The sequence below is a fragment of the Pseudoliparis swirei genome, chromosome 20 (genome assembly GCF_029220125.1).
Source record: "Pseudoliparis swirei isolate HS2019 ecotype Mariana Trench chromosome 20, NWPU_hadal_v1, whole genome shotgun sequence".
Taxonomy (NCBI): Eukaryota; Metazoa; Chordata; class Actinopteri; order Perciformes; family Liparidae; genus Pseudoliparis; species Pseudoliparis swirei.
This window is the reverse complement of record NC_079407.1, coordinates 21,186,487-21,211,228: the sequence shown is the minus strand read 5'-3', so window position 1 is coordinate 21,211,228 and position 24,742 is coordinate 21,186,487. Positions and strand designations below refer to the sequence as shown.

General features: G+C 40.8%; 2 protein-coding genes, 1 long non-coding RNA gene, 7 other non-coding genes and 1 pseudogene across 13 annotated transcripts in view; 1 reads left to right on the top strand and 10 right to left on the bottom strand.

The window, feature by feature from the left end:
- LOC130211402 (U1 spliceosomal RNA) overlaps positions 1-105 on the bottom strand; it is a 164-nt gene extending 59 nt beyond the window's left edge. Inside the window, exon 1 of the small nuclear RNA XR_008835039.1 lies at positions 1-105. This exon is cut by the window's left edge and continues 59 nt beyond it. This is a non-coding gene — a small nuclear RNA (U1 spliceosomal RNA).
- The window catches only part of LOC130210957 (uncharacterized), a 6,561-nt gene extending 1,375 nt beyond the window's left edge, over positions 1-5,186 (bottom strand). For 2 of the 4 annotated variants that reach the window (XR_008834894.1, XR_008834891.1), the window contains exons 1-4: positions 5,097-5,186; positions 4,640-4,824; positions 2,300-2,388; positions 1,843-2,000 (exon numbers count right to left, since the gene is read on the bottom strand). This is a non-coding gene — a long non-coding RNA (uncharacterized LOC130210957). Of the gene's footprint in view, positions 1-1,842; positions 2,028-2,299; positions 2,389-4,639; positions 4,825-5,096 lie in introns of all 4 variants that reach the window. The other 2 variants (XR_008834893.1, XR_008834892.1) reach the window with 2 other exon arrangements.
- On the bottom strand, positions 1,138-1,328 carry LOC130211408 (U2 spliceosomal RNA). The gene has a single exon (XR_008835043.1). It is a non-coding gene; the product is annotated as a U2 spliceosomal RNA (small nuclear RNA).
- LOC130211394 (U1 spliceosomal RNA) lies at positions 2,760-2,923 on the bottom strand. Its single transcript, XR_008835031.1, has one exon. It is a non-coding gene; the product is annotated as a U1 spliceosomal RNA (small nuclear RNA).
- Positions 3,934-4,126, bottom strand: LOC130211420 (U2 spliceosomal RNA). Its single transcript, XR_008835053.1, has one exon. It is a non-coding gene; the product is annotated as a U2 spliceosomal RNA (small nuclear RNA).
- A 370-nt stretch (positions 5,187-5,556) lies between the features above and the next one.
- LOC130211393 (U1 spliceosomal RNA) lies at positions 5,557-5,720 on the bottom strand. Its single transcript, XR_008835030.1, has one exon. It is a non-coding gene; the product is annotated as a U1 spliceosomal RNA (small nuclear RNA).
- Positions 5,721-6,751: 1,031 nt separating this feature from the next.
- Positions 6,752-6,942, bottom strand: LOC130211407 (U2 spliceosomal RNA). Its single transcript, XR_008835042.1, has one exon. It is a non-coding gene; the product is annotated as a U2 spliceosomal RNA (small nuclear RNA).
- A 1,423-nt stretch (positions 6,943-8,365) lies between these two features.
- LOC130211392 (U1 spliceosomal RNA) lies at positions 8,366-8,529 on the bottom strand. Its single transcript, XR_008835029.1, has one exon. It is a non-coding gene; the product is annotated as a U1 spliceosomal RNA (small nuclear RNA).
- Positions 8,530-9,559: 1,030 nt separating this feature from the next.
- LOC130211418 (U2 spliceosomal RNA) lies at positions 9,560-9,737 on the bottom strand (annotated as a pseudogene).
- A 2,162-nt stretch (positions 9,738-11,899) lies between these two features.
- LOC130210956 (V-set and transmembrane domain-containing protein 5) lies at positions 11,900-16,130 on the top strand. The gene is made up of 4 exons (XM_056441506.1): positions 11,900-12,290; positions 13,066-13,392; positions 14,452-14,595; positions 15,192-16,130. The coding sequence occupies exons 1-4, from the start codon at positions 12,215-12,217 to the stop codon at positions 15,221-15,223; spliced, it is 579 nt and encodes a 192-aa protein (XP_056297481.1). The 5' UTR covers positions 11,900-12,214; the 3' UTR covers positions 15,224-16,130.
- Positions 15,857-24,492, bottom strand: med17 (mediator complex subunit 17). Its single transcript, XM_056441496.1, has 13 exons — positions 24,388-24,492; positions 23,601-23,842; positions 23,206-23,369; positions 22,149-22,368; positions 21,926-22,062; positions 20,800-20,881; positions 20,515-20,667; positions 19,316-19,446; positions 18,298-18,482; positions 17,714-17,851; positions 17,416-17,533; positions 16,753-16,912; positions 15,857-16,442 (listed from the first exon to the last, which is right to left on the bottom strand). Exons 2-13 carry the CDS (start codon positions 23,833-23,835, stop codon positions 16,234-16,236), a joined length of 1,932 nt encoding a protein of 643 aa, XP_056297471.1. The 5' UTR covers positions 23,836-23,842; positions 24,388-24,492; the 3' UTR covers positions 15,857-16,233.
- Positions 24,493-24,742: the final 250 nt, after the last annotated feature.

Genomic DNA, 24,742 nt, shown 5'->3' with positions numbered 1-24,742 from the left:
ATTTGAGAAATTTGCAGAGGTCAGCTCAGCCTCAGTGCAATGGCCAAGCCTCGCCCTGGGTGAACCACCTTCTTGATCATGGTATCTCCCCTGCCAGGTAAGTATGAGTTGTACACGTCCGAGGTCGGGGAGTCTTTCACAGACAAACCGTGTTGACTGATGGTGCTGAACATTTAGATATTAACAATAATACAGACTATGAGAGATCTGATAACCTAGAGGAATTCAACATGGAGGAAAGCTAAGTGTACAAGGTTGACAACGATTATTTACATTTTACTTGAGACATTATGGTCATATTTCCCACCATGCAATGCTGTATTTACATATCAGAATCAGAATCAGAATTGTATTTATTGCCATATCAAAAGCCAACCTAAAATCGCCAGCTGTATCTATTCATCTTCAACAAATGAGTCACAGTTCAACAGGGAGGTCAGATAAGACTATGCTCAATAAAACTGCTGTTAAAAGTAGTTTGATCCACATTTTAAATTCAGAGGAAAGAATAAAATCACATGTGCTCTGCTTCTCTCACATTACAACCACTTCCTGTTTCTTTGTTCACTGCTGGTGCGCTACTGACATCTACTGGTCTGGAGTATGAACAACGCTGGTTGTTCAGCAAATATAAAGAATACAGTTCTACAATAGACTGAACAGGATCACGAAGGAAGGATTTATTGCAGGTCTGTTGTATTAAGACTGTTTTAGGTTTAGCGATGAATTGACAACTGGTTATATACAGTGTATGTTTCTGTGTTTGGCTAACAGCTAAATAATAGCGATGAGAAGTCTTAGATTACTTATTTATTTATATTTGTATGTGTTTGTGTGAAATCACACAAGAGAAAACTGAGCATCAGAATGTTTCCTCTTGGAATATGAGTATTATGAAGTCTAAAAACAGATGTAATCAGTGTGAATAAATCAATGAATATGTTCTTTTTGTACTGAACTGTGAATGTATTAAATTAAACAGTGTCTCACTCAGCAATTAAACACCTATAACAACAATTTAAATCTCATACTTTAAATAGAGTTAGAGCATCTGAACATTACATAGACTGCATGTAAGATGACGATACCTCAGAGGGCCCTGGTGGTAGTTTTAATTATTTTACTTTAGACACATTTAGGGGGTGCACCGTTCCTGGAGGTACTGCAATACCAGGTCGATGCGTGGAGTGGACGGAGCAAGCCCCTATTCCATCTCCCTATTCCAAAAATCAATTTAATATATGGTCCCCGGGTAGGGGACGTATCAGATATTAAACTGATAAGAACAGATACTACACTTGATCTTAGCCAAAAGGCCGAGAAGCGATAACATGACACAGCAGCAGAGGAGGACCCAATGCTACACACAGTCAATCTCACTGATGGGTCGGGAAATTAACTCCTTTTTGTTTAGCACCATTATAAACAGGAACAATGTACAATAGTAAGAATGTACCACTGGAGTGGTTTCGTTTGTGATATTTACTTTAAACTTGACTTGTGCTCGCAGATTTGTCTTCTTGTTTATTTCCTGACACGTGGTACGCTGTCGTCCAATAGGAAGTAGACACACGATCAATATAATTTCCGACTTGCAGACACTTTGGGGTTCATATGATGTTTATAAAAGTAAGTCATTTCTTAAATGTCGTGTCACGAAGTTATGACAGATGCTATGCATGAATAATAAACATAAATGCTGGTGAGTTTATAAAACACTGTTTATAGTATGTAGATACATATGGGTATAAACAGCCGTATCTCTATATAATATGGATGACGTTATTTTGAGTATTGTTGGAGACAAAGCATACATATATATTTCATGAAACTGACACTCACCGGAGACAGATGGACAAGCGCTCCGCAGCTGAGATTGAACGCCTGTAATTGGTGTCCAACCAAGAGATCCAAGCACCGATCCGAGCCAACAGGTCATCAAACTGGCTCCTGGTTAGCCTGAAGAAGCGCTGGAAGCGGCAGTCATCCAGACGCAGTTCCTGGAGAAGACGGTGAAATTCACCGAGCTGTGTGCAGCAACGGAGGATGTCATGAAGCCAAATACGAGGGCGTCTGATATTCTGACGTTTGTGGGATTTCCAGAACAAGTATAATGCGAAAGTAGTGGTTATTCCTTCCATAGCGGAAATTAAAAAAACATACGGAGACAAGCCAGAGAGATAAGCCCCGCCCCTCGCTAAAGAGCTAAACACTTTTGGTGTGAACGCAGCATAAGAGACATTTACATTTAAAAAAATGTTCTGTGATACAAGACTACATGTTAATTACACTGACTTACCCTATATTTCCAAATGAGATGCCCATCACCTTCTTCAAGTGACATGTCCAGAGGATGGCAGGCCTTTTAGGGTGGACAGCACTGTTCGCCTGTGTAAAAAGATTACAGTTGTTTAAATATCTCTCGACATCAGTAATTACCCAAAAAATGGCTAGAAATTGTACAATATTTCTAACTTAGTGGAGCAAGACAAAAGGTTGGAGAAGCGCTGCTCTAGAGGATCGTCACTCAATTGGTATGAATTTAAACTAATATGTGCAAAGGGCATATTTATGACATTGAAGCATTTTATTTCTACCTATGACCTATTTTAATTGCTAACTACTTCAGAACTGTCAAGAAAACTCTTTTGACTAATTATATTAACAGCAAATAAAGTGGTTTGCTATTATCAATGGTCAGAACAAAAAGATTTATACTTTGGTGAAGGTGATTCTTGGATTAATATTGAACACTTTATAAGGGGAGAGCGCGAACGCAGTCCCCCACTACCACAAATTATGCAGTCGAGATTTCTACATTTGAGAAATTCGCAGAGGTCAGCTCAGCCTCAGTGCAATGGCCAAGCCTCGCCCTGGGTGAACCACCTTCTTGATCATGGTATCTCCCCTGCCAGGTAAGTATGAGTTGTACACGTCCGAGGTCGGGGAGTCTTTCACAGACAAACCGTGTTGACTGATGGTGCTGAACATTTAGATATTAACAATAATACAGACTATGAGAGATCTGATAACCTAGAGGAATTCAACATGGAGGAAAGCTAAGTGTACAAGGTTGACAACGATTATTTACATTTTACTTGAGACATTATGGTCATATTTCCCACCATGCAATGCTGTATTTACATATCAGAATCAGAATCAGAATTGTATTTATTGCCATATCAAAAGCCAACCTAAAATCGCCAGCTGTATCTATTCATCTTCAACAAATGAGTCACAGTTCAACAGGGAGGTCAGATAAGACTATGCTCAATAAAACTGCTGTTAAAAGTAGTTTGATCCACATTTTAAATTCAGAGGAAAGAATAAAATCACATGTGCTCTGCTTCTCTCACATTACAACCACTTCCTGTTTCTTTGTTCACTGCTGGTGCGCTACTGACATCTACTGGTCTGGAGTATGAACAACGCTGGTTGTTCAGCAAATATAAAGAATACAGTTCTACAATAGACTGAACAGGATCACGAAGGAAGGATTTATTGCAGGTCTGTTGTATTAAGACTGTTTTAGGTTTAGCGATGAATTGACAACTGGTTATATACAGTGTATGTTTCTGTGTTTGGCTAACAGCTAAATAATAGCGATGAGAAGTCTTAGATTACTTATTTATTTATATTTGTATGTGTTTGTGTGAAATCACACAAGAGAAAACTGAGCATCAGAATGTTTCCTCTTGGAATATGAGTATTATGAAGTCTAAAAACAGATGTAATCAGTGTGAATAAATCAATGAATATGTTCTTTTTGTACTGAACTGTGAATGTATTAAATTAAACAGTGTCTCACTCAGCAATTAAACACCTATAACAACAATTTAAATCTCATACTTTAAATAGAGTTAGAGCATCTGAACATTACATAGACTGCATGTAAGATGACGATACCTCAGAGGGCCCTGGTGGTAGTTTTAATTATTTTACTTTAGACACATTTAGGTACTGCAATACCAGGTCGATGCGTGGAGTGGACGGAGCAAGCCCCTATTCCATCTCCCTATTCCAAAAATCAATTTAATATATGGTCCCCGGGTAGGGGACGTATCAGATATTAAACTGATAAGAACAGATACTACACTTGATCTTAGCCAAAAGGCCGAGAAGCGATAACATGACACAGCAGCAGAGGAGGACCCAATGCTACACACAGTCAATCTCACTGATGGGTCGGGAAATTAACTCCTTTTGTTTAGCACCATTATAAACAGGAACAATGTACAATAGTAAGAATGTACCACTGGAGTGGTTTCGTTTGTGATATTTACTTTAAACTTGACTTGTGCTCGCAGATTTGTCTTCTTGTTTATTTCCTGACACGTGGTACGCTGTCGTCCAATAGGAAGTAGACACACGATCAATATAATTTCCGACTTGCAGACACTTTGGGGTTCATATGATGTTTATAAAAGTAAGTCATTTCTTAAATGTCGTGTCACGAAGTTATGACAGATGCTATGCATGAATAATAAACATAAATGCTGGTGAGTTTATAAAACACTGTTTATAGTATGTAGATACATATGGGTATAAACAGCCGTATCTCTATATAATATGGATGACGTTATTTTGAGTATTGTTGGAGACAAAGCATACATATATATTTCATGAAACTGACACTCACCGGAGACAGATGGACAAGCGCTCCGCAGCTGAGATTGAACGCCTGTAATTGGTGTCCAACCAAGAGATCCAAGCACCGATCCGAGCCAACAGGTCATCAAACTGGCTCCTGGTTAGCCTGAAGAAGCGCTGGAAGCGGCAGTCATCCAGACGCAGTTCCTGGAGAAGACGGTGAAATTCACCGAGCTGTGTGCAGCAACGGAGGATGTCATGAAGCCAAATACGAGGGCGTCTGATATTCTGACGTTTGTGGGATTTCCAGAACAAGTATAATGCGAAAGTAGTGGTTATTCCTTCCATAGCGGAAATTAAAAAAACATACGGAGACAAGCCAGAGAGATAAGCCCCGCCCCTCGCTAAAGAGCTAAACACTTTTGGTGTGAACGCAGCATAAGAGACATTTACATTTAAAAAAATGTTCTGTGATACAAGACTACATGTTAATTACACTGACTTACCCTATATTTCCAAATGAGATGCCCATCACCTTCTTCAAGTGACATGTCCAGAGGATGGCAGGCCTTTTAGGGTGGACAGCACTGTTCGCCTGTGTAAAAAGATTACAGTTGTTTAAATATCTCTCGACATCAGTAATTACCCAAAAAATGGCTAGAAATTGTACAATATTTCTAACTTAGTGGAGCAAGACAAAAGGTTGGAGAAGCGCTGCTCTAGAGGATCGTCACTCAATTGGTATGAATTTAAACTAATATGTGCAAAGGGCATATTTATGACATTGAAGCATTTTATTTCTACCTATGACCTATTTTAATTGCTAACTACTTCAGAACTGTCAAGAAAACTCTTTTGACTAATTATATTAACAGCAAATAAAGTGGTTTGCTATTATCAATGGTCAGAACCAAAAGATTTATACTTTGGTGAAGGTGATTCTTGGATTAATATTGAACACTTTATAAGGGGAGAGCGCGAACGCAGTCCCCCACTACCACAAATTATGCAGTCGAGATTTCTACATTTGAGAAATTCGCAGAGGTCAGCTCAGCCTCAGTGCAATGGCCAAGCCTCGCCCTGGGTGAACCACCTTCTTGATCATGGTATCTCCCCTGCCAGGTAAGTATGAGTTGTACACGTCCGAGGTCGGGAGTCTTTCACAGACAAACCGTGTTGACTGATGGTGCTGAACATTTAGATATTAACAATAATACAGACTATGAGAGATCTGATAACCTAGAGGAATTCAACATGGAGGAAAGCTAAGTGTACAAGGTTGACAACGATTATTTACATTTTACTTGAGACATTATGGTCATATTTCCCACCATGCAATGCTGTATTTACATATCAGAATCAGAATCAGAATTGTATTTATTGCCATATCAAAAGCCAACCTAAAATCGCCAGCTGTATCTATTCATCTTCAACAAATGAGTCACAGTTCAACAGGGAGGTCAGATAAGACTATGCTCAATAAAACTGCTGTTAAAAGTAGTTTGATCCACATTTTAAATTCAGAGGAAAGAATAAAATCACATGTGCTCTGCTTCTCTCACATTACAACCACTTCCTGTTTCTTTGTTCACTGCTGGTGCGCTACTGACATCTACTGGTCTGGAGTATGAACAACGCTGGTTGTTCAGCAAATATAAAGAATACAGTTCTACAATAGACTGAACAGGATCACGAAGGAAGGATTTATTGCAGGTCTGTTGTATTAAGACTGTTTTAGGTTTAGCGATGAATTGACAACTGGTTATATACAGTGTATGTTTCTGTGTTTGGCTAACAGCTAAATAATAGCGATGAGAAGTCTTAGATTACTTATTTATTTATATTTGTATGTGTTTGTGTGAAATCACACAAGAGAAAACTGAGCATCAGAATGTTTCCTCTTGGAATATGAGTATTATGAAGTCTAAAAACAGATGTAATCAGTGTGAATAAATCAATGAATATGTTCTTTTTGTACTGAACTGTGAATGTATTAAATTAAACAGTGTCTCACTCAGCAATTAAACACCTATAACAACAATTTAAATCTCATACTTTAAATAGAGTTAGAGCATCTGAACATTACATAGACTGCATGTAAGATGACGATACCTCAGAGGGCCCTGGTGGTAGTTTTAATTATTTTACTTTAGACACATTTAGGGGGTGCACCGTTCCTGGAGGTACTGCAATACCAGGTCGATGCGTGGAGTGGACGGAGCAAGCCCCTATTCCATCTCCCTATTCCAAAAATCAATTTAATATATGGTCCCCGGGTAGGGGACGTATCAGATATTAAACTGATAAGAACAGATACTACACTTGATCTTAGCCAAAAGGCCGAGAAGCGATAACATGACACAGCAGCAGAGGAGGACCCAATGCTACACACAGTCAATCTCACTGATGGGTCGGGAAATTAACTCCTTTTGTTTAGCACCATTATAAACAGGAACAATGTACAATAGTAAGAATGTACCACTGGAGTGGTTTCGTTTGTGATATTTACTTTAAACTTGACTTGTGCTCGCAGATTTGTCTTCTTGTTTATTTCCTGACACGTGGTACGCTGTCGTCCAATAGGAAGTAGACACACGATCAATATAATTTCCGACTTGCAGACACTTTGGGGTTCATATGATGTTTATAAAAGTAAGTCATTTCTTAAATGTCGTGTCACGAAGTTATGACAGATGCTATGCATGAATAATAAACATAAATGCTGGTGAGTTTATAAAACACTGTTTATAGTATGTAGATACATATGGGTATAAACAGCCGTATCTCTATATAATATGGATGACGTTATTTTGAGTATTGTTGGAGACAAAGCATACATATATATTTCATGAAACTGACACTCACTGGAGACAGATGGACAAGCGCCCGCAGCTGAGATTGAACGCCTGTAATTGGTGTCCAACCAAGAGATCCAAGCACCGATCCGAGCCAACAGGTCATCAAACTGGCTCCTGGTTAGCCTGAAGAAGCGCTGGAAGCGGCAGTCATCCAGACGCAGTTCCTGGAGAAGACGGTGAAATTCACCGAGCTGTGTGCAGCAACGGAGGATGTCATGAAGCCAAATACGAGGGCGTCTGATATTCTGACGTTTGTGGGATTTCCAGAACAAGTATAATGCGAAAGTAGTGGTTATTCCTTCCATAGCGGAAATTAAAAAAACATACGGAGACAAGCCAGAGAGATAAGCCCCTCGCTAAAGAGCTAAACACTTTTGGTGTGAACGCAGCATAAGAGACATTTAGATTTAAAAAAATGTTCTGTGATACAAGACTACATGTTAATTACACTGACTTACCCTATATTTCCAAATGAGATGCCCATCACCTTCTTCAAGTGACATGTCCAGAGGATGGCAGGCCTTTTAGGGTGGACAGCACTGTTCGCCTGTGTAAAAAGATTACAGTTGTTTAAATATCTCTCGACATCAGTAATTACCAAAAAGATGGCTAGAAATTGTACAATATTTCTAACTTAGTGGAGCAAGACAAAAGGTTGGAGAAGCGCTGCTCTAGAGGATCGTCACTCAATTGGTATGAATTTAAACTAATATGTGCAAGGGCATATAAATAACATTGAAGCATTTTATTTCTACCTATGACCTATTTTAATTGCTAACTACTTCAGAACTGTCAAGAAAACTCTTTTGACTAATTATATTAACAGCAAATAAAGTGGTTTGCTATTATCAATGGTCAGAACCAAAAGATTTATACTTTGGTGAAGGTGATTCTTGGATTAATATTGAACACTTTATAAGGGGAGAGCGCGAACGCAGTCCCCCACTACCACAAATTATGCAGTCGAGATTTCTACATTTGAGAAATTCGCAGAGGTCAGCTCAGCCTCAGTGCAATGGCCAAGCCTCGCCCTGGGTGAACCACCTTCTTGATCATGGTATCTCCCCTGCCAGGTAAGTATGAGTTGTACACGTCCGAGGTCGGGGAGTCTTTCACAGACAAACCGTGTTGACTGATGGTGCTGAACATTTAGATATTAACAATAATACAGACTATGAGAGATCTGATAACCTAGAGGAATTCAACATGGAGGAAAGCTAAGTGTACAAGGTTGACAACGATTATTTACATTTACTTGAGACATTATGGTCATATTTCCCACCATGCAATGCTGTATTTACATATCAGAATCAGAATCAGAATTGTATTTATTGCCATATCAAAAGCCAACCTAAAATCGCCAGCTGTATCTATTCATCTTCAACAAATGAGTCACAGTTCAACAGGGAGGTCAGATAAGACTATGCTCAATAAAACTGCTGTTAAAAGTAGTTTGATCCACATTTTAAATTCAGAGGAAAGAATAAAATCACATGTGCTCTGCTTCTCTCACATTACAACCACTTCCTGTTTCTTTGTTCACTGCTGGTGCGCTACTGACATCTACTGGTCTGGAGTATGAACAACGCTGGTTGTTCAGCAAATATAAAGAATACAGTTCTACAATAGACTGAACAGGATCACGAAGGAAGGATTTATTGCAGGTCTGTTGTATTAAGACTGTTTTAGGTTTAGATGAATAATGAATTGACAACTGGTTATATACAGTGTATGTTTCTGTGTTTGGCTAACAGCTAAATAATAGCGATGAGAAGTCTTAGATTACTTATTTATTTATATTTGTATGTGTTTGTGTGAAACACAAGAGAAAACTGAGCATCAGAATGTTTCCTCTGAATATGAGTATTATGAAGTCTAAAAACAGATGTAATCAGTGTGAATAAATCAATGAATATGTTCTTTTGTACTGAACTGTGAATGTATTAAATTAAACAGTGTCTCACTCAGCAATTAAACACCTATAACAACAATTTAAATCTCATACTTTAAATAGAGTTAGAGCATCTGAACATTACATAGACTGCATGTAAGATGACGATACCTCAGAGGGCCCTGGTGGTAGTTTTAATTATTTTACTTTAGACACATTTAGGGGGTGCACCGTTCCTGGAGGTACTGCAATACCAGGTCGATGCGTGGAGTGGACGGAGCAAGCCCCTATTCCAAAAATCAATTTAATATATGGTCCCCGGGTAGGGGACGTATCAGATATTAAACTGATAAGAACAGATACTACACTTGATCTTAGCCAAAAGGCCGAGAAGCGATAACATGACACAGCAGCAGAGGAGGACCCAATGCTACACACAGTCAATCTCACTGATGGGTCGGGAAATTAACTCCCTTTTTAGCACCATTATAAACAGGAACAATGTACAATAGTAAGAATGTACCACTGGAGTGGTTTCGTTTGTGATATTTACTTTACTTGACTTGACTTGTTCGCAGCTTTGTCTTCTTGTTTATTTCCTGACACGTGGTACGCTGTCGTCCAATAGGAAGTAGACACACGATCAATTTAATTCCCGATTTACAGACACGTTGGGGTTCATATGATGTTTATAAAAGTAAGTAATTTCTTAAATGTCGTGTCACGAGGTTGTGAGGTTGAGAAAAAGTGATGTAACTCCGCTTCAAAACTCCCTGAAGGACAACAACTGGAGCTCTGTCTCTGTCTCTAGTGGAGAGCAGAGCTCACGGCACATTTCACCGTCTTCAGCCTCTCACAAAGTAACAGAAGAAAACCCAGCAGTGCAGTCCACGAGTTATTTGAGTTCCCGGATCATACAAAGCAGAATATAAACATTCAGGACGCATGATGACGAAGAGGCCAGCGTCCAAATGTGTACCGTTAGCTTCCTAGTGAAGTCTAGAGGTCATTTATAGTCCTGAATTAAGTTGTAAACCACTGAAATTGCAGAATAAGATGTAAATATGTAAACGTGCCGACCAACTCGTTCACACGAGCGCACGAAACGGCACCAAATTAAATCTGATCAAACTGACATTGTCAGTCAAATATCTTAAGTAGCTTCCAATGTAACAACTGCAGTGGTTTGTTCGTGTAATGCGCTGGATGACCTCGTGTTATAATACTGTGATAGAAACAAAGATGGACGTGTCGTAAAGTACCATTGACCAGCCGTAAAAGCGGCTGAAAGTCTACACCAACGCTAAACTGAATTCAAGTATTGATACGACTCTGCAGAATTAAAAATGTAGCATAAAAACAAGACATTGTGTTGAGACGGGCTAGCTCGCAGCTATCATTAACTTAGCTAACCGTTAGCTAGCTCTAGCAACACACAGATGCTGCGGTGAAACACGATAAAGAGCCGAACACTACTTGCCTCCAGTTGTTGTCTTAATAAAGTACGCTCTATTGTTTCCATATAATATGTCGAGGTATTTAGTCAAAATGAACTTACTGCGGGTTGTCTTCATAAATGATGATTGGTGAGGTCGTTCTGCTCAAACAGAAGCCATGTCTCGCATGTGCTTGACCGTGTGCAAAATGACGTCATCTGGACCTGTATTATCGCTATCTGGTTGAACAAAAATAAATTTGCCTTCAGTAAAAACTTTTTAGAAACCAACAGTTTTTTTCAAGCAAACCTTCAGCACATTTTAATATTTGCTATTTATTCCGAAATCCATTGTCATAATCTATTCATATAGAAAAGGTTATGAAAACAAATATTACATGAATGTATTTTGTGAGAAAAACCACATCACCTTAGTCTCCATGAGTAAACAGCATACCTGATTCAGACCAGACAACACGATGTGCTGACGGAGCACAACAGGTTGAAGAACCACAAGTTATTGTGTTCAATAATATAGTATTTATTGAACACAAATAAATACTGTATATAACTCCACCTTGTGTTCTCAATGTGCTGTTCTTGTATGCTGCACTTTGACTCTAGCATATAGTTAATAGGTAGTTTGCCAATTAAGTTAGGCAAGTTGTTAAATTTTTTCATGGGAACAAATTCTGGGAAACACATTGACACTTTTATCATTCTGAAATTATTTTTAAAATAATGTTCAAAATAAGTTTCATTTATAATGATCTATCCATTTTTTTTTTTAAGTCAAAAATGAAAAGATCACAATAAACATATCAAACCATATTCATGCCTCCCAAACTGAAGTGTCACTTCACGTGTTTATGTTCCTTGGCGCATAGGTGTGAACACACACTTCCTGTTTGACATGTTTTACCAGGTATGTCACAGCATGATTCAACCAGGTGATTCAACCTCTTCTGGTTTCATTTTGTGATTGGCTAGTCTGTCTACATAGACCGGTGAGTTTTTTTGGGGGGGGGCGGTGGCTGTAAGTAGTAGCCTAAGTTGTTGAAGGTTGTCTGCCAGAGTATGTTCAAGTGTGTGGGTGTGCGTGAGATCACAGGACGCAGAGTACATGTTTACTCAGCGTCCTGGCGGAACCTGTCTGTTAGGTGTGGGCTGGCTGGCATTGCCTTGCACAGGTATGAGGAGAAATCCAGCACAAGCCGGAGAGAGGAAGGGAACTCCAGCGGTTCTGTGACGGGAACTTTAAATTTTTCATAAAAGTACGCGGGGAAAGGCACAGAGAGAAACACCTGTACAAAGGACAGTGGACGAGGAAACCCGCGGGAACGAGGAAGGACAAAGACTTGAGAGGAAAACACTTCAGAATGTAAAATAACCCAGAGGAGATTCTTCTACTGCAATTCGATCAATGGGTCTGGGATTCCAATGTGGCATTTCAGGCTCTGGGATGTACAAGACGTTGCCGTGTTTCTCAGCATCACAATGTATATGTGTTACCTAGGTAAGCATTCTAACACATGCATATTATTTGGACTCCTCCATAGAGCTCATGTATTGGATTACTGTGTTAGAAAGTATGCCTATATGCCAATCTTACATCTGCTTTGTGTTAAATAGGTTGAGGGCCCAACAGGATCTTACATTTAGAACCTAGCAGGAGTGCAAACGAGATAGAACATATAGTATTGTCTCACTCTCTTCGTCCTACCAGGGATAAGTCAATGAACAAAGCACAAGTCATGTACAAATGACTACATGTAAACATCAGATTGTTATGGTTTGCACCCAAGGTCTGAGTGTACAAAACAAATTGGAATCCTATAGAAAATAAGAAGCAATAATGCAAAACAGCAGTAACTAAAATGGAAGTCCAGCTGCTCAGAATAACTACACCATGAACAAGCATCTTTCTCAGGTTGAATTCTTTACTCTAAGGCTTAAGCGAACACACAACCAGCACCCCTCCCCCTCGTAGAAACTCATGTGGGAATAGTTGATGAAGGACGGCCAGAACAGACAGGAGGCCGGCCACTTCTGGTTACATTCAAATTGATGCCCCTCAGCTTGTTGGACCAGTTTCATTCCTCCAGCAACAGGCGTACAATTTGAAAAAAGAGACTCACATAGCCGCACTATATCTGGCTTTATGAGCGGTCAAATGCAAACGAGCCACTGTGTTGACCAGGAAGGTTAAGTGTGTGACCCGTAACAATCATCCATCTATCTATCGTATCTTGACTTGTAATTATCAGTTTTTCTTCTTCACACTTCCGAAGCCGGAGCCATCTCCATCCACTCCCCCCAGAGGAGCCTGACCAGGTCGGTGCTGGACGATGTGTTTTTCTCAGTGGACATTACCTGCAGTGGGGTACCCACCATACAATGGACCTTTATGTCAGGAGCAGTGAGCCGCGCCATCGGGACCTGGCAGCCGGGGTTGTACACCAACATAACGGTGGATTACGGGAACAGAGTGCAGTGCTTCGACAATGGCTCGATGGGCCTGTCAGACTTGCGGTTACAGGATGCCGGATTCTACGTGGTCACCGTCACGGAAAGCGCAGGAAGCAGCAAGGACACTGGCTTTGTCCTGAAAGTGAATGGTGAGTGGGTCTGGGCTTCTGCGTATATAGCAAATAAGATTTTTAGGAAAAGACTAATTTGACCTACCTTTCTTTTGCAGCCTAGAGTCACAGTTTGAAAAAGCCAGTGAGTAGTTTTTGGCAAAAGTGGAATATAATCCATATTACTTTGTCATTAGTGTATAATTATCTGAAACTAAACATGGTCGTGTTTTCCTTTGCATAGAATGAGCTCTACATAGATATACATCAATATTTAAATAGGATGAAGGTCCTCTTCACAGAGTCCAGCCATGTTGCACCGCTGTGTTTCTACAGTAGCCCAGAACGGACAAACCAAACCCTAGTTCCCTTTTGTGGTAACGGGAAACCGATATCTGAATTCTGTTGTTCCTAAAAGTGTCATTATTGCAGTGATGGCGGCCTCTGAGAGCGGGCCTTACTCAACCGCATCGTGGTCAGTTGTTGGAATCATAGTTGCGCTGCCCGTTTACCCCAAACCTGTCTGCTGGTATGAGAAGCGAGCTCGTGACTGGGAGGGTTGCTGGTTTGAATACCGGGCAGGAAAGTGAAAAAGCAGCACTTGGACCCTCCGTTATTACCACCACTAAGGCGCCCTTAAGCAAGGCCTTAAACCCCTAACTGCTCCAGTGTTGCTGCTCAACGGGCAGCTGGTCTGATCGTGGTTGCACTCTGCAGAAGGACACATTCTCGATGATACTCCGGTATTTGTGACAGTAGTTCAAAGTACAGTCATGTTTTGAATAATACATGTGCCCTTGAGATCAAGCAGGTACTTTGGGTTCATCATAGTTAATCATTAGTAAACTACCTGAGCAGTATTTTAGTCTTTTGTTTTAAAAGCATGACACATGGAAATTGTTATGTGTACTAACTCTAAGATTACTGGTGACATGACAGAAGAACCGGGCGCTTTTATTTATTTCCATGAAACAGCTCCCTGCTGCCTCCTCTCTCTGCACACAAGCTGTACCCCGAAAGTCTGTTTTGTGTTTGCATCTTTGGGAAGTAGAGCTTTTTTTTGGTAAAAATGTTGACTCCTGCGTCCCTGTCCTCCAGAGGTGCTGTATGAGGATCTCCAGTACCTGTCCGTCTCTGCCTTAGCACTGGCCTGTTTGGCCGGCCTTCTCATGCTGGTCATGTGGCTGCTGGACAAGGCCTACAGGAAGATAGTGGCATGGAGACGCAGGAAACAGATGCCAGGTAAGACAAGGAGGAAAAAACTAAACGAAGAAGTCTGTAAAGTGCATGGCTCTTTGTGAGCAACCGGTTTGTAGGAGACATGTTTGAGGGGTACAAAACCCAGTTTTTAATGCAATTTTCTATATTTAATTGTGAGTTAGTTTGCTGCTGTTGACATGCACTCTTTCTGACTGGTGGGAAGAGAACTACACATTTAGGGGTTGATACTGCATTTGCATACAATTTCAGAAAACTCATAAGACACAAAAAATACTTTCTTAATGGAAGTAGTAATACACTGTGGAAGTTTCTTGGTAATATCTCGTAGTTCAAAATGTTCCCCTATATACTTGAAGCATCTTCCCATGAATAGACGGTTCTATGACTATTTAAAAAAAAAATATATATATATATATTTATACATATGTATATGTATATATATATTATAAATGTGAATACGAGACATGGCTCGGCGGGCGTGAAGGGCAAAAAAAACATCTCGTATATGGTTTGAGGTTATAAATTGCATCTAAGCATGGGTGTTGACAAGTACAAAGGTCTGCACTTGTCTATTATTGCTTTGTTACATCAGTGCGTTGTTCCTTTATTCCATGCAGAAACGGACGCGACAGAGCTGCAGCACCTTTGATGGACATCTCGCTCGAAAAAGCACCACAGACTGTTTATTCAACCTAACTTAAGTTGGTGTGTGAGGCTTCATGAAATAAGTCATTTTTTGTTGTTCTTTTACTAAATTACTGAGACAGGAAGATGGTTTGCCAATTCTGAAACTGTGTACCAAAAATGTTGACATTTGTATTGAATACACATGCTTTTACAGCACACTGATGACAATACTGGATTGAATGTGAATATATCACTCTTGACACTGGAAAACAATACATACTGTATTTATTCTCTAAGCAAAGGAATTGTTTGATTTATTTGTTTATTCTTTACTGATTGCGTCTTCACAAATTTTAATCTGGTGTTTTACAGTATCAGATTTCTGATGCAGTGATAAAAAATGAATCATGGTTACTTTTTAGGCTTTGAGAGGGAGAGAATAAAAACAAAGAAGACCGTTACTCATTTTGAGATCAGACTATGCGGAAAGTCAGTTTCTCCAAAATGCTGTCGTTCAAATCAGACTGGATAAAAATAAAGCAAGACTACAGATACACATTCCTCATAATATAAATCCACCAACATGTAAGTCCTTAGAAAACCTTCAAATCAAATCATTATTTTTATGACAATATGAAAAATATGCATAAATACATACGGGCGTAATGTTTTATTTTGTATCAAACTGTCTCAGTTGCACACACTCGACAATATTGCATTATCAAAAACAGAGCAGACAACAGATGCACTACTGATGGGGGGGAAAGGGGATTATGGCAGTATTCAAAAGTCTGTGAATTGTATGGAAAAAGGTTTACGGGATGGAAATGTTACATTTGACAAAGAGGCCTTTGTTGTGGCTGCAAAGCCCTGTCCAAATACTGTGGCGGCTACGTTCTCGAAAAAAAATAAAAATAAATAGGCTGCTGTTTGTTTGTTTGTCCAGTTTGCTGCTCAGCTGTATACAAATCATGGCTGTGTGTGTGTATGTGTGTGTGTGTGTGGGGAAAGGAGTCCGCGGACGGACCGACTCTAAGGACAGGGCGTCAGCGCGGCCATGAGGAGCTCCATCTTGTAGACGAAGTTCCGTCCCTCCATCCTGCTCCAGTGGACCTCTTTGCTCGGCCCCCTGAGGTGGCTCCACTTGGCGTCCTGGATGACGTCGCTCTTCGGCAGCTCTTTGGTCTGGCTGCGGGGGAATTGGACCAGGACTTTGCACCCGCTCTCTGGGCCGTTACGCACTGAACGGAGGAAACGGACACATACATACAATGAGTCAGGGCTCGGCTTGCGTTAACACATCCTTACTTGGTTGTTTTGGTACATTGAGGATGTTCTGTATTTCTGCAGTAGGATATTCTCTTAATGCTAGATGTATTCATAATGTTGACGTAATGCATTCCAGGAGTTGTTATGTGGTGTTATCTCAATGATTCCTCAACTTGTATCAACCCTTCTGAGTGATTTCATAGCTGAGTTGGGTGTTGCAATGCAAGAGTTGCTGGCCTGGTTGTGAGGGAAAATATTTTCTCTTTTCGTCACTCGTCTCACCTGAGATGGCGTACTCTCCATTGGGAGAGGCGACGGTGACGGCGGAGGCATTCCCGATGCTCTCCACTGGGCCCAGTCCCACATGGTTACTGAAGCTCAGGACATGCCAGCCCATCACTTTGGCCAGCTGCTGGACTGCGTGCACCTGATGCTGAGACATCTATGGACGTAGAAATACCAGTGTAAACACCCTTCACTGCAAGTTAAAGTCCTGCATTCAGAAACTTACAGAAACGAAAGAATGCAAATATTATCAGTTAAATCTACTTTGAAGTATAACAAGAACAAATATAGATAGTGCAGTAAAATAATCCCTGTCAGTGTTTTACGATCATGTATCTGGATTAATATCACTGCTGCATTAATGTGTATATTATATCTTACTGCTGTAGATGTTTTTAACTCCTTGATATGTTAGTGAGTTTAATACGTAATTTCCAACGGACAGGAAAGGGATGAAAAACTGTAATCTGAAAAGAAAATATTTACCTCTGAGGTGTTGTGGAGTACAAGTATTAAATATCTTTAAATGGAAATACTCAAGTACAAGTACCTTGAATATGTACTTAAGTACAGCACTGGTTACATTCCACCACTATGCATCACCAGGACTGGGCAACAATTAACAACCAAATCAAAACAATTGGGCCCAGCCTCTGGTACCTGTGAGAGGAGAAAGTCCTGCAGTTCCTGTTCCTGGTGCGACAGCGTGACAACACGTCCATCTCTGTGCACCACCCTGATCTGCTCGACGCCGATGTTCAGCTGCAGCTGGATGGACCTGAAAGGTGCAAAACGTCAATAAATGAATGATAAAATCTCCCACTCAAGATTAAACAAGTGTAGCATACTGAATAAACCATTTGCCTCAGATTACAATCATAGCTTTCAATTTACATAATTGTGTCCCCCTTCTTCCTTTGCTTCTCCCTTAATCCTTTCCCCCTCTCCTCCCACTTACTTGCAGATCTGCTCGTAGCCCTGAGAGGTGATGAGCACCTTGACGCTGGACTCGTACACATCGTTGATGTTGGACCAGTGAGCCTGGATCTGTGGGTCCTCTATGCGGCTGGCCAGGCTGTCGATGGTCCGCGCCGTCCTGGTGATCGCAAAAATGACATTTTACGCGAGGCTTCACTCGGCATTACCTCCTCAACACTGCCTTCACAAAATCAAATATTGCAAATGATTTTGACTGTATTTTCCTAAAATCAAAGTAAGTGCGCAGCCTTCTGGCCAAATATGGCATTGAATCGAGTGAGGGGAATGTTTGGAAGTTTCAGATCATGTGGATAGAGCAACGTTTGCTAACTGAGACTGGGCAAATATGCCTCACTGGCACAACATTCATTCATTCATTTGCACTGCAAACTGTGGCAAGATAATTCTGAGACCTCCGCCTGGATTTGTACTTGCGTAGCTGAAAGTTTGTTTCCTCCTAACGTCAGTGTAATGACTGTGGCACAATGTCACGACGGCCGCCAATTAGTTTTGCACTCGCATAGCACTGGAATTGAAAGCCATAGCTGGCACAGCTAAGGTTACCTGCTCCGCAGGAAGATGTGTTTGGCCTGTTTGATGATCTTCTCGAGAAGCCCCTCATTATGCTGCATGCTGACGATTTCGGCCTTGTCGTAGGCCATCGGCCCCGCGAGGCGCATGCGTTTGTGGCCGAAGGGGGCGCTGGCAGGATGCGGCATCACCATGGCGCTCAGCTGCTGCTTGTGGAACTGTAACAGAAATCACAAATGAATTGGTCAATTTGAATTGTGAATGAAGGGAAAGACTTCTAGTGATGGTAGTTTTCAAGATTTTGTTTGGTTGTGGGAGTATTTATCAGTCTGAATATGTTGCAGGATGACTATGCCCGACCAAATTAGATAAATGAATAATTGAAACATGAGCTCGCAGATTAGTTTGGTTCCCAGGTAGGGCTGTGACATCAGATTTTCTCTACACTTTTACAAAAGAATTCACGATGTCGATATCATTGTGATATTTGAACAATATTATTCTAACAAAAAAAAAATAATAAGACCGTCAGCCAAATTCATCTCTAACTTTGTTCCCTGTGCATTTTGTCTCTTTTTCTGCAAATGAATTACACTCAAATTACGAGTGTAGGGAGCCAAAGAGAGAATATATATATATATATAAATGATTTCAGAGGTCCTGGATTATTTACATGCTATAATAATATTTGTGTTTTTAACATGATATCAATACAACAACCATATTCCCATGCAGAAATAATTGACAGATGAGTTTTCTGCAGGATAACCAATACAGGATATGTAAAGCAGATACAAAGTTTTAATATTCCCAGTATAATATAATGACTGGTGTTTAGTGTCTTTCCAAAATTCATAAAATAAATAAACATTTTAAATTTCCTTAAAAAAAAAAAAACCTCTTTCACTGGTGGACAAACTACCGAATGATGACCCCGTTTCAAAACCTATCTTTGGCACCTCTGTACTTCTCCTACATCTGCAATGCGCTAAAATCTCTCTCAGGCAGCGGTTTCAGAGGATATGCCGAGTGACCTCACGCAGCACTTCACCTCTCTCATCATCTGATGCAGATTGTGTTCCAGCACGTAAAGGTGGTCGTCCGGTTTGGATTTCTCTGGAGACGCCCGGTGGGTCTTCTTCTCTCCCGTGGAGTGGCACAGTGAGATGGACAGCTGCAGCCCTGGAAGGAAACAAACCAGGCGTGAGTGTGTTTGTTTTATGCCTCCATATAGAACTTAAAACATTTTTTATTATTAAAATCAAAGCCAACTCTAGAGAGATTACATAAATGTTTCATCTGTTAACTAAGTTTTGTCTATTTCCCCGCAAAGTAATTAAAATGTATATAGTAGGAATAATATCTGGAACCAGGGGAGCATTGGGACTGTGGATGAACTACTACGGTAAAAACAGCTCTTCCAAAAAGGTTTTTTTATTGTTTTTCTTTGTGTTTGGAATATGTTTTCATACAAGAGCTTGTATATTGTCAAAACACATTTCGGTCCGTTGACCTTCATCAGGTTACCTGAATGTCATTACATCACTTTTCATGTCAAACACCTATGCATGAAATTTGTCCACTTGTAAAATATTGTACCAATGCAGAATTATTAGAAAGTAGCCCAGGCGTATCGTGAATGGAACAAATATGGAACAAACATGGATCTCCTCATGTTTGCGCCCAACTAAAACACTTCATGAACAGGGCGACGCATCCTGGCCTTCACAACACTGTTAGCTAAGTGGAAACACGCTCTCCCGCCCACACATAACAGTTGGTTAAAAGAGATCCGAAATCATATAAAACTCTAAAAGATCAGATTTGCACTGAGAGATTCCAATGAATCCTTTGAAGAGACCTGGAAGCCTTTTATTAACTATTTGAACAATGCTGCAATCCAACAGGAGAAGTAGTGAACAAGGAGACGCCCGCCCCCTCCCATCCCTTCTTCCTAATTTTTGTATTTGTATTTATATTTAGTTTGTATGTAGTTATGTATGCAAGTTTCCACATCTCAATTCGTACTACATTTAAATGTACCTTAAGTTGTTGTTATCGTGGTTGTTTGTTCACTGTATTTGAAATCTTTGTATATAGTGACAGTGTGTCACAGTTACACAACCTCCAAACGACTGAATGTGAAGTTCTGTATACCCCAACTTCTTGGAGGTGGTATTATTCTTCATTCCTGTGTTTGCAAAATCAATAAAAAAGATTTAAAATAAAACACATCAAGAGCGTTCTGACCTGGGAAGGGCTGTGAGATGATCTGATTCTTCACAACAATGTGAGGGATCTGGGATTTAATCTGGACAGCTTCCCTGGACAGCTGGGCGAAGATCTCCTTACACAGCAGAACGTTCTGAGCCGCCTCCAGCTTCACATGCCACTGCTGGGTCCCTGGAGAGAAACAAAAGGGGACGTCAGTGAGGAGAATGGAAAGATATTTTTAAAGGGATGTGGAGGAAAAGAGAAAGGTTTAATGCCGATCGGAAGACGAACAATGTCTTGTGTCTGAATATTGAACCGTACCGGCTTTGGTTTTTGGCGGTCTCCTGAACAAGGCGACGGTTCCCAGATCACCGATGTCTGGAGCTTGTTTCTGAATTGACACCTGAAGACATAAACAGTATTTAACGATTACATTTCTAAAACTCAGTCAAATTAAGAAAAGAGATCACATCACTCCTGCACTAGCTGCTCTGCACTGGCTCCCTGTAAAATAAAGGATCACATTTAAAATTCTTGTCCTCACCGACAAAGCCTTGATTGGTGATGCACCATCATATCTTAAGGAGCTTGTAGTACCATATTGCCCCACTAGAGAGATGCGCTCACTAAATGCGGGGCTACTTGTGGTTCCTAGAGTCTTAAAAAGTAGAATGGGAGCCAGAGCCTTTAGTTATCAAGCTCCTCTTTTATGGAACCAGCTTCCAATTTCAGTCCGGGAGGCAGACACAGTCACCTCGTTTAAGAGTAGACTTAAGACTTTTCTCTTCAATAGAGCTTATAGTTAGGGATGAATTCAGGTTCACCTGGTACACTGAGCACCTCTCTCCTCTTCTTTCTCCACTTACGGAGGAATTTCCATCTCTCCATTGCACATTATTAAACTCTGCTTCCTTCCCGAAGTCCTTGTGACTTCACGTCTCATAGGGTCCATTGGACCTGGCTGGGTCTGATGCCATGGCCCCGCTGATGTGCTCCGCCCACTCCTCCTCTCTACCTCCACCTGCCTGATAGATCATGGAGGTCTGGATCGTGGTTCATGCCTACTACCAACTATTCATACACTCTGTCATACTCATTGAATGTGTTGTAACTCTGTAATGATTCCTTCTGTAGACATGACATATATTGCTTCTGTCCATCCTGGAGAGGGATCCTCCTCTGTTGCTCTCCTGAAGGGTTCTTCACTTTTTTCCCTGTGAAAGGTTTTGTTTATGTTTCTTGGGAGTTTTTCCTGATCCGATGTGAGGTCAAAGGTCAGGGATGTCATATGTGTACAGATTGTAAAGCCCTCTGAGGCAAATTTGTAATTTATAATAAATAAACTGAATTGAAATTTAATTGAAAATCTGACATTTTTAAACAAATAAAACAAAACTTTTTTTGTCCAGCATATTCATGGAAGGTGCCTTTGTGATTTCCCTCTCACCTTGATATAAGCAGATCCATCCAAATCACTGGGAATCTGGACATCGAGTGGGCAGTAGTCCTCTGGGAGCTTTTTGTCCAGATCAATGTCTGTGTTCTTGAACACCTCAAATGTGCCATGGTGAGGAAAAAGGGAGCCTGTGTGGGTAAATGGTCAAAACATGGTTAGCCTTGGAGTTAAAACTGTACACATTTGAGCGAGGATGCATTGGAGGCCTCCTCACCTGCGCTCCGGTAGCTGAGGTCTCCCAGGATCTTGTCTCCCACTTTGCGTAGCTTCCACTGAGAGCGGAGTCGCAGCAGCTCTGAGTTAAAGTCTCTCTGCCTCCTGTTCTCCTGGTTCTCCGCTACCGACTTGCTGAGCTTCTCTGCTCCCTTCAGCAGAAGCTGTGCAGCTGTGCCCAGTGATTTCTTTTTACTGATCAGCTGGAACACCTGGGGGGTCTACGCGAGGGCGAAAAATTAAAGGCTTATGGATGGAAGTAAAGATGTGCGTAAAAGCAGAGAAAGTGCACAGATCTTGTTAAGAAATACAAACATTAGAACGTCATCGCTTTTTGTCAGTGTTGTAATCACACTTGTGTGTTATCTGTAGGATCTTTAATCACCCTGCTTTAGGTGTTAAAAAGGGACATTTCACCCCGAAATCCAAAAGACATATTTTTCCTTCTACCTGTAGTGATACTTATCAATTGAGATTGTTTTAGTGCGAGCTGCATAGTTTTGGATTTAACGGCCTGAGACATGTCTGCTTTCTCACCAACATAAATGAGACTACATCACAATTGGCATAAAACAATATTTGAAAAACTCAATAGCAACATCTCTTTGCAGAAATTATAACCTGGTTACTCAAGACAATTTATAGGTCTTGTTGTGAGCAGTTTCAAGGAACAACAGTGTCACCGTGCATCTAGTCGTGGACGAGAAGATCTCTCTCACTCTTAGCTGGTGTAGGTCAGCAGAAGGAAAAATATTTCGTCACAAAAACGCCCGTGTAAACATCTTGAGTAACCTGGTCATGATTTCTGGAGACAGAAATTGCTGATGAGTTTTCCAATTGTGTTTTTTGCATAGAGCCCTTCAAGCTGAGTGCCATTGTGTCCCATTATATTAGAGAGAATGTAGACATCTCTATGGCCAATATCGCTAACACTTGGTCACTCGCACCAAACCAATCTAGATTGATAAAAAGCACTACAGTTAAGAGGGAAAATAAGTATTTTTGATTTTGAGATATACTGCCCCTTTAAGTGACATTGATATTATTCTGCAGTTTACCTTGCCAGCTGTTGGATCCTGAGACACTGGGTCTAAGGCCATGTACTTCTTCTCCTTCACCACGCTGAGCACGTCGTGGAGCACACACATCTCTGTCAGGGCACTTCGCAGGTTGTTGCGCACTGAGTCCCAGGGCCAAAGAGATGGCTGAAACTTCACTGTGCCTGCGTGAGAAAAACGCTTTTTCTTGATTAAACTGCTAGGTTAATGCACCACCTTGTTGATGGCCATGCAGCTGAAAAAGTCAGGGAATAAATAGTTACTTTTCTCTCATCTGAAATACACTTTTCTAAATAGTGAATCAGTGGTGGATCAACCATAGCTGTTGTCAGTCAGCTTGACATAACTTGGCTCCATCTCTAGACATTCCCTGCTTCCTCTTGAGCACACCGTACCTTCCTCTTCCTCCGGCTCCTGCTTGGTCCACTCGCGGTCCCTGGGTTCGCCCTCAATCCCCTCCTCCTCCGAGTCAGATCCCTGGCTGAAGTCAATTCTTTGTGCCAACTTTGCCAAGTTTTGGGACATGGACAGAGGGGGCACATATGTTTCGGTTCCATCCAGGGCCACTTCCTGCACCTGCTTCTCACAGATAGACTCGATGCTGACCCTCACCGCTGGACCGCCAGACATGATGAGGCTAATAGGAAGAAGACATAGCAGCGAGATTCAATCATCAAACTGAGACTCAGTGGATCATAAAGCAACTCAGCACATTGGATCTCTGCAGTTGACATATTCTACAGACAGATTGAATGAGAGTAGAACACACACACACAAATTCACTTAACAAAATATTGACGATAAAAAAATGAAAAGGCTCAAACCTTAAAAAACAGCAACATAACAGTCAACGTTGCATACTTTTAGGTTTTAAAGACAGGTATTTTACTTGTAGTGGAGTATTTTCAGTGTGGTAAAAGCACATTTACCTCTGTAAAGGATATACACATTTATTCCACTACTGTTGGCTCGTTTGCTAGCTTTTTATCGAAATAACTGCAACCATAACCATTACTTATAGCGGCTGCACTAGCTGCATTTAATTGTGTATGTCTGCGTCTCGCTAGCGAGACTAGCTAGCGTTAGCCACTTGCTAATCTCACATTGTCGCAAAATGAAAGAACCGGAGGTCGAAAGAAATGCCCAGATGGCAACATCATCGTTTTTCTGTGTATATCTTACCTCTAATATTCACTGGTTACTACTTGTGTAAACGTTTATTCACTGGAGTTGTGGAATACTTTCCAGTCGCGTAGTCAGTGTCTTCTCTCTCTGCACAAGAACAACTGCACTCTACGGCCTGATAGTGGGATGCTAACGGTTTTAGGAGTTTAGCAGCGCGAGGTGCTTCATGTGATTTATTTTCATGTCGTTTGATTTTTTCAATACATATTTTAGTTTAATATAATATAGGCAGAATAAATTATTTAAAAGCCACATAATATGGATCGGAACTATGTCTAGCTAGTCATTGGTAAGAAACAAGGGGACTTTTGATCGTCACGGAACAGGTACGGCGGGCAGTTTAAACTACCGG